Raw genomic sequence first — 9,441 nt, 5'->3', positions numbered from 1 at the left:
ACTGAATCTGTATCGCCTATCAAAACATGTGACATATTTCATAGCCATATTTACATGGTTCTCAAATACAATTTGTTTGTTTCTTTGCTTTTGCACCTCTTTCCATGTGGATTGCCCCAGTTGTGTTTGAAGGACGTCAGCAGTTGTGGGCTGAGACAATGTGTCGGCAGCCATATTGGTTCACTGCCACATTGGATTTGTCTTATCTGTGTGCAACCATCGCTGATAAGGTTAAAAAGTTATCTGGCTGTCAACCAACGTTATCACCTCAGATTGCCACCTGGAGAAACACAGGGAAATTCCAGGAGGAGCGATGGTGACATCATGTTCATATACCGTGTACTTTAAAAGGTTCGACTTTACGTTCCATACCATTTATAATGTAGGTCCCTTTTTATTCTAAAGTTGACCAAACATCACGTATAATTTCAATTTATTTGGTAATAATTGTGTAAATACCGATTGTATTACAATACACAGACTAGTAATATGGAGGTTTAGTGTAACGTGTGTAGGCCTAATGATTATGTATTATTACATGTTAGGACTACTTTATCAGCCGATATAAAGTAATTCTGGGTGATTTTGTATTCTGGCTATCAAAGATGTAACCCAGCCCAGCCAGTAACCAGATAATAAAAGGAGAACTACATGTAAAGTGTTACCTGTCCTATTGAAACGAGGATAGTTTCATTGTAATTTCACCAGTGTACACCATACAGATATGACAAGACGTGACTCCGCGGCATTGTGGACATCACTTGAGGCTACTGCCTACCATTCTCTCTGGTGTGTCAGGAGCTGCTCACAGGACCTGCCTTTTTCCATCCTGGAAATCTTTGATGTGGCGGCTTCTGTGATCAAACCGTAACAGCAGCAACCAAAGTCTTGGTGTCGCTCATTTTCCTCAGCAAAACCCTTTGTTTAATTCAGACAATATGAAAAGAAATGTGATAAGTTCTCCACTTTTCAGTTAGGGTTTATTGAATTATTGTGTGAGATAATGTCAAACCCTACGTCATACTTTAATGTCAAATATTAAATCTATGTTGTTATGATCATAATATGACATTTCAACTGTTTATCTACTATAACAACAATGTTGTGGTCATAAAGATCCACGTGAATCAAAGAACAAAGTGATGAATATTGTCAGGGTTTGATACCTTACACTGTTATGGTACATCTTTAGCTACAGTGCCTTCAGAAAGTATTCACACCCCTTGACTTTTTCCACATTTTTATCTGTTACAGCCTGAAATGGGTTAAATGTAGATTGTGTGTCACTGACCTTACACATAATACCCCACAATATCAAAGTGGAATTATGTTTTTAGGGATTTCTTACAAATTAATTCAAATGAAAAGCTGAAATGTCTTGAGTCTTTGTTACGGCAAGCCTAAATACATACAGTAGTAAATATTTGCTTCACAAGTCACATAATAAGTTGCATGACTCTGTGAAATAATGGTGTTTAACATGATTTTCGAATGAGTACCTCATGTCTGTACCCCACACATACAGTTATCTGTAAGATCCCTCAGTCAAGCAGGGAATTTCAAACAAAAAGACCAGGGAGGTTTTTCCAATGCCTTGATAAGAAAGGAGATGTTGGGAGATGGGTAAAAATTTAAAAGCAGACATTGAATGCCCCTTTAAGCATGGTGAAGTTATTAATTACACTTTGGATGGTTAATCAATACACTCAGTCACTACAAAGATACAGATGTCCTTCCTAACTCAGTTGCTGGCGAGGAAGGAAACCACTCAGGGATTTCAACATGAGGCCAATGGTGACTTTAAAACAGTTACAGGGTAGTGGGTTCGATTCCCGGGACCACCCATACGTAGAATGTATGCACACATGACTGTAAGTCGCTTTGGATAAAAGCGTCTGCTAAATGGCATATATTATATATATTATACATAGTTTAATGGCTGTGATAAGATAAAACTGAGGATGGATCAAGAACATTGTTTAGGATAAAAATAAACAGAATAGAGCTAAGCACAAGCAAAATCCAAAACCTGGTTCAGTTTGCTTTTCAACAGACACTGGGAGAGAAATTCACCTTTCAGCAGGACAATAACCTAAAACACCAAGGCCCAATATACAATGGAGTTGCTTACCAAGATGACATTTAATATTTTTGAGTGGCCCAGTTACAGTTTTGACTTAAATTGGCTTGAAAATCTATGGCAAAACTTGAAAAGGGTTGTCTAGCAATGATTAACAATCCACTTGACAGAGCTTGAAGAATTTAAAAAGAATAATGTGAAAATATCGTACAATCCAGGTGTGCCAATCTCTTAGATTTACCCAGAATAACTCACAGCTGTCATCTTTGCCAAAGGATATTCTAACATGTATTAACTCAGGGGTGTGAAAACGTATGTAAATGAAACATTTCTGTATTCTTTTTTTATTTTTTTATTATTTTTTTAAATTGAAAAACATGTTTCACTTTGTGATTATGGGGTATTGTGTGTAGATGGGTGAGAGAGAAAAATCTTTCATCAATTCTGAATTCAGACTGTAACACAACAAAATGTGGAATAAGTCAAGGGGTACAAATACTTTCTGAAGGCACCGCACATACAGGTCCACCTAGTAAGGTTTCCAATGTGAAGACAGTTTGTGCATGCAGCTGCTGCTTTTCCTGGCCTCCCTCCTACTTCCTCCTCATGTGAGCCCTCATAGCCAATCAGATGAGTTATAGCCAACACTCATTAGGCTCATTCAAATGTGATTGGCTATTACGAACACTTACCGATCCCACATTTATGTGTAAACATAACTATGTAAACATCATATTGAAAAATCTGGGGCAGTGACATTCCTCTTTATGCAACAAATCTCTGCCTTGCTCCACCTTACAAGCCTGTGCCGTCCAAGAGAAACACCTCGCAAGAACTTCACAGCAATGGCCGCTCTCTAAGAGGGAAATAAACAAACGTCTTGATTTTCGCCGATTGTGAGGGGACCCGGCTGATAAACTCTCTCTCTTAGTAGTGGCAGGAGTCCAAAGAAAACAAATACAGATGGAGAAGCATAGACACAGGCACCACACCTCCAATTATCAAGCACCTAAACCATATCAGTCGGCCATTACCTCCTGCTCCTGTGTTTACTGATCTAGTAAGGGCTTCGGGGCGTGACTTCTGTTGTCTAAACAATGGCCGGGGTCTTCCTTGTGCTTATGTCCAGGTTTTGGTCTGGTCCCAGGTAGACTGGACTAGATGTTTCACATGAGAAGCTGAATGAACATGTCCATTCCCATAGCGACTCACTTCAGGAGGGTGGGAAGTGTTAGCTTAAGCTAGCTGAAGTTGAGCCAAGAAGTGACTCTCTGCTGAGATGCAACACGTTTCGACAGTTTAGGCTTTCTTTTGGTCGATAAGACACCCCAGTTGCCCTTTTCAACCTTAAACTTGACATTAATCGTAATTCTTCACCTTTCACTAATGCTAATTTTGATAACATCTCACTTTGTCACAACCCATGTTTCCATAGCCTTCGCGATGTATGTTGATCAGCTGATATATCCTGAAAGGATCAAGTGATACACACCCGTGTCAAATATGAACACACACCACCTCAATCCCACTCTCCTGTATCTCCGCCACGTACACACCTACACAAACACACACACCAAGGTACACCAGTGAACTGAACTGACCCCATTCATTCCGGTGGTTATTTGAACGTTCAATTGATTCATACCTGTCACTGCTAGGGTCCCAGGGTTGTGAGTGTGCTCTGCCATTGATGAGGCAGATAGGGACCTCTGAAGTTGGGATCGATCAGGTGTCTTTGTCTTTCATGGAAGGGAGGGGGGGGGGGTGACGATTCCTGCCACACACACACTAGTCTTAGCTGAACCCTGTCTGGACCACTCCACTGTTTTTCCCTGATGGCCCCCTGAGTCTGATGATTCCAAAGGTCTGTGACCCAGTTCTAGTTCTCAGTTTCCTCTCCTTAAACTTGATTCCATGCACACTAGGAAGCCATTCTGGGTCTAGCTGGTGCACACTATACATTTGGTTTCCCCACCAGGAGTACAATGTAAGGGCCATTACTTTGGCAGAGACACAGTAGGCTAAGTAATTGCAGTATGAAATAATGATAGTATTCATGTTTGATATAGGAACTTAATATCAATGTCTTTAATAAAATAACTCCCTCTAAGTACCATCATAAAAGGGAATATTGGACTAGCTAGTGAGTTATGTAGTGATGGCATAGTAATACTGCTTTATAAGATAACATGTATGTGTGTAGACTATGTGATTATGGAGAGGCGGGTAAGACAGGCAGTGGTAAAGTTGACATGGAGGAGAGTGCTTATTGGAACACAGATCCAGGAGATGCATTTTAAATAGGTTCAGTAGACAGGCTGAGTCAAAGAAGAGCTTCATTTATGTCTTAGGAATACACATTATTCATTGTGAATTTTAGGCCTACTATAATGCCTGATTATTAGGCATATTAGTCCTACATAAACAATGCAATACTGCACATAATGATAATTATTATTATCATTTGTATTATTATTATAATTATTATTCATGTTATTCTTATTATTATGTTATTATTTTAGTTCTGACCATGTCAATAATTTAGGTATAAACCAAACAAACGTATAAATAGTCAGTAGTGCTAAATATTCCAGGCCTATCTCATTAATTAACATAAGGTACGGTTCAATTACATAACTGTTTTTTAAAAATCTATTTGGCTATAGGCCTATTTATTACCCAATTATCATTGAAAGTGTTGCAGGATGCTGGGCTGTGAAGCCACATACCCCAAATGTCCTATAATGGCTGCCGCATTATTGTTCATATCGCCCATTGTGTTCTCAGCGCCATTTTACATCAGCATGACAGCAGCCATGAGCGCCGTTAGCTCAGTCATTCCCTCATGCTACAATGCTATCTAAAGTAAGCTAAGCTAGGTCGGCTAGCCTACCATGCACCAAATTCCCACCAGGCTAGGCTAGACAAAAACAATAACTTGGCCAACACATTGTGTTCTGTATCAGCTCTTGATTATGAGGATTTCTCTTGGCTAACGTCTTTACCCAAATAGTTTTATCATATGTGTCGTGTTTATTTTTGCACAGAATTCATTCACAATAAGAATGCATTTCCCCCAGAAATATCTTATTGGAAGATAATAATTAAAATATTTCAATAATATTTAAAATAGCAAATTATTCGTTTGTGTTTCTTTAATACCCCCAAATCTGAAACCATCGGGTTATACAACCTTTGGAGATTCCATGTGTTGCCATATAATAGATGAAACCATCACAACATAATTGTGTGGAAATAATATTAACGACAATAATAATATGACTTATTATTATTAATATTATTAGAATTATTATATCAACTATGCAATAGCAAATTATGCATTTGCCAAGACCAGTAACAGATATTTGGTAGACTAATACATCTCAAACAGTCTCTATTTGAAATATATCTATATGTTTCTTTATCTGAAATAAATAATTGCACTTTCCATTTACTAGTAACTACATAATCAAAAACACTTAGGCCACATTATAAAAGTTTGTTTTTATTTCAACTATGAAAATAATGTACAATAAATAATTTGAAATGTACTATTAAAGAATCTCAATAAATAAACTAGTTCTAAACCTCATCAACAGGTTCAACGCCCGTCTCGAGAGAATTTCTAAAAGCAGTTCAACTATCCTTTAGGCTTATATATCTGATAGGCCTACATTTCCTGAGAATTAAAAGATTGAGCTGCACTGAACAGTTTTGAAACATTAAGGAGACAGTATAGTCTATTACTATAACTGCCAATTAATACTGTCAGAAAACAAGAAGGCAATAAATACCTGAAATTTGAACAAGGGGAAATCCGTATGTGATTTCGATGGAGTAAACCAAAATTATAATGCCAGGAAAGAACATAATAGCTCCTTTGCTATCTCAGGTTCTATGTTATCTTCAAAATAAACCCAGGAATCTTTTTCATAAGTGTGTTTCAGGACTGTTGCGGAGAAGCATTCATACCATTGTAAGACGGTGGGACATTCTCCTTAATTCGATTGCTCTGCACTATTCTTGTTGTTAGAACTGTAAATGTTGTAAATCTATTGTACAAAGTGTGCTTGTAAATAAGTCAAAGTCTGCCTCGGAGAAATCTACCGGGCTGTCGAGTGAGCTCTGCAAGCTGGGCGATAAAGCGTCAGAAATCTGGAGGCAGGAATCAGCAGAAAAGAAATTCAAATCGGGCAGGGAGGAGGCGTCCTGCTGCTCTGAAAAAGAATGATCCGGGCCAGATGCGCCACCGTTGCCCATTGTTGCGGGGTTATCTGCAGTGGGCGTTGGGAACGGAGTCGACCGCACTGTTGTGTCAGAGACTGATGCGGGCTCCTGGCAGCTCAGCTGGCCCTCCTCAGGCGTGGGCTGGTTATTGTCACTGCTGTTCGTGTAGGAGGCTGCCGAGTTACACGTCTCTTCCTCGGACGCAGCCGAGCCCGAGGCTTCCAGTGGCTGGCTCGAGTAAGGCGAGGAAGCATCGGCACCTTCCAGGGGCTCGAACCCGCCGGGATCGCCCTCTTGGCCTTCCCTGTGGTGTGTCGTTTGCCGCTTGTGCTTCATCCTCCGGTTCTGGAACCACACTTTGACCTGTCTCTCGGTTAGATCCAGAAGGGCAGCTATCTCCACACGTCGGGGCCGACAGAGATATTTGTTGAAGTGGAACTCCTTCTCCAGCTCCAGTAGCTGCGTGTTGGTGTAGGCAGTCCTCAGCCTCCGGGATCCGCTTCCGCTGTCCAATCCACCCTGCGCCTCTGCAAGAACCCAGACATAGAACATAAATAAGTCCAAAATAGCAAGCTAATAGGGTTGAGCCTAGACATTTGGCACGCAGCTACTGAAAACCATAAAAATGAACGAGGCGTATCAAAATCCCAATAGGCCTACCACACGTGCATTGTTTTCAAATGACTGCAGTGCTTCTCTGATGTCAGTGTATCAGGTTTGCAGAGAACACGCGTTATTCATCTAAGCCCCATATTTTGTTTTGTCCCATTGCCTCCACGTTATGTACTGACATCCAACATGGCTACCCCAAACCTCTAGACATGGTTATGAATATATATCATTAAGACAGCACTGACACTGACTGCGATTAAATCGTTATTCTAGGACAAGATCTGCAATCTGTATCTTGAGAAATGCAACTTTATCAGCAAGAATACACACACACACACACACATCCGCATTATGCATAGAATATCTGACACATACAGGCATAACAAAGACTTTGCAATATAGCTAACATATAGCCGATTATGTGTAGGCTATATCAATGTTTATATGCCTGACATCAATTCACGCAATGCAAGATATGGATATGTTACAGTGAAATACAATCGAAAGTTGTGTAATAGATTAGTAATAAGGATTATGACGGGAAATAGCTCATGCAAAGCAACACTGCAGCATAATGCAGGTCTCTTTGACTCCTCCATACACACGACACAGAGGAGAATGGCACTCATATTTCAGAAATAAATGCATGGTTCTTGTCCTTTTATTAACGTCAACATGAGAGAAATGCCCTGCAACAATAATTTGAGAAAGATTAGGCTTCCATATATGTTTCTATGAGGTGCAGCAGTATAGACCAACATGCAATGGAACCATGCAAATAAACAAAATGGAAAAGAAAATGCAGAACAAATGTATAGCCTTGTCTTTTACATCATGTACCGACCTGTCGGTGATTCAAGTCCTGCAGTGGCGTACCCGGAGGATGCAGGAGAGGGAGAAGAGGAGGCTACCGTGGCATTCCCAGATTTGGGTCCCTTTTTCGAGGATTTCTTCTCTTTCATCCAGGGGAACTCGTGTGCCAGCGGGCCAGCCGCGCTCGCCGGCGGGGCTGGGCCCTGTTGCGGCTGTGGCGTCCGAAGCTGGAGGCCATTGGAGGTTCGCTTTTGGTTCCTCGGTCGCGCCTGGCTGCTTGTGCAGGGACTCAGGCTGGGGATGGTGTGCTCGAAAGGAGGAGGAATTACTGTCGAGTCCTTGATTGATGAAGTTTGAAATGACTCCAGGACAGCGGGAAAAGACGTCAGGCACTCTGCAAGGGAAGGCTGGCTGTTTATGAACCCAATCTCCCTCTCAAATTCAAAATTCATAGCTTATCCTGGTCCACAGACGGACGGCGAGATCAAAACGAGTAAAATAAAAATAAAAACGCGTGATTATTAGCTCCCCGCTATCCCGTATTTGCGGGCTTTAATAATTGTGTATATTGGTGATATTACTAGCGTATGGGGACCTTGGTCTACTAAACTGAAGACTATGGGCGAAATTGCAGCCAATTCCTGGTCACATGACACGATTCAACCAATGGAAAGCCGGGGCCTGGTGGCTAAAGAAAGCATTATTTTCAACAAATAGTCAAAAATACCAAAAGATATTGGTTTGTGTTAGCAGGGGGGTATTATTTTCGAGAAGAAAAAAAAGTGTTCGGTTGCCAACTGTCTCACCTCGTTGTTTCGAGTGGGAGGTTATGTGAGGGCCTTCATGTCAAACAATGGAGATTTGCATGCAGAGATTCTGCCTGGACCCTGATGATGTAATCCAGTAAAATTTGGTTGTTGTTAAGAGCACATATACAATATGGCAAACGGCGTGTTTATACAAAAGAAGCCCATTAATCTTAAAAGTTTGACAAGAGGAGCAGACTTAAGGTAAAAATAACTCCACTCAACCTAGATAGAAGATGTCTCAACAAGAGGCTGAGATTCGCTTGGCAAAATACTGAAAAACGGTTTCCTAGAGCCTAGCATAGTGCAGATTAGCTGCCTGCATGTTGTAATGGGAGACTGCTATATTTTTGTTTTCATAAATGGAAGCTACAGAGATACGAGCCAGGTCAGTGTGTGTAAGTGTATAATTATATTATGTTATCTTTCTATAACTGCTAGCCTAGCTCTTTATCACACCTTGCAGAGAGATATGCTACTAAATTATGTATTTTGTGTGTGTGTTTGTGTGTGTGTGTGTGTGTGTGTGTGTGTGTGTGTGTGTGTGTGTGTGTGTGTGTGTGTGTGTGTGTGTGTGTGTGTGTGTGTGTGTGTGTGTGTGTGTGTGTGTGTGTGTGTGTGTGTGTGTGTGTGTGTGTGTGTGTGTGTGTGTGTGTGTGTGTGTGTGTGTGTGTGTGTGAAATGGTCCTAAAAATATGCAGCCCATCAAGGCCTTCCACTGACTGCTAGCTTGGAGTTTTCTCTCACAGTGTAAAAAATGGACGGCTTGTTTACTGAGCCGACTGACTAAAGTTCACAGCGAGGTCGCTTGTACAACTGGGAATCCTAGCTTCTTAAAAACGAAAAACTTGGTCTGTGTTTACACTACGAATTCGTTGTTATCGATAAGCAAGGACGTAGTAT

At 40.8% G+C, this 9,441-nt stretch overlaps 1 protein-coding gene across 1 annotated transcript; it reads right to left on the bottom strand.

The window, feature by feature from the left end:
• Positions 1 to 5,575: 5,575 nt before the first annotated feature.
• Positions 5,576 to 8,915, bottom strand: LOC124000228 (homeobox protein Hox-B2a-like). The gene is made up of 2 exons (XM_046306447.1): positions 7,764 to 8,915; positions 5,576 to 6,834 (listed from the first exon to the last, which is right to left on the bottom strand). Exons 1-2 carry the CDS (start codon positions 8,182 to 8,184, stop codon positions 6,110 to 6,112), a joined length of 1,146 nt encoding a protein of 381 aa, XP_046162403.1. The 5' UTR covers positions 8,185 to 8,915; the 3' UTR covers positions 5,576 to 6,109.
• Between the last annotated feature and the right edge of the window lie 526 nt (positions 8,916 to 9,441).

The sequence above is a fragment of the Oncorhynchus gorbuscha genome, linkage group LG16, assembly GCF_021184085.1.
Source record: "Oncorhynchus gorbuscha isolate QuinsamMale2020 ecotype Even-year linkage group LG16, OgorEven_v1.0, whole genome shotgun sequence".
Classification (NCBI taxonomy): Eukaryota; Metazoa; Chordata; class Actinopteri; order Salmoniformes; family Salmonidae; genus Oncorhynchus; species Oncorhynchus gorbuscha.
Note: the sequence above shows the minus strand (reverse complement) of the source record. Positions and strands in the feature narration are given on the sequence as shown.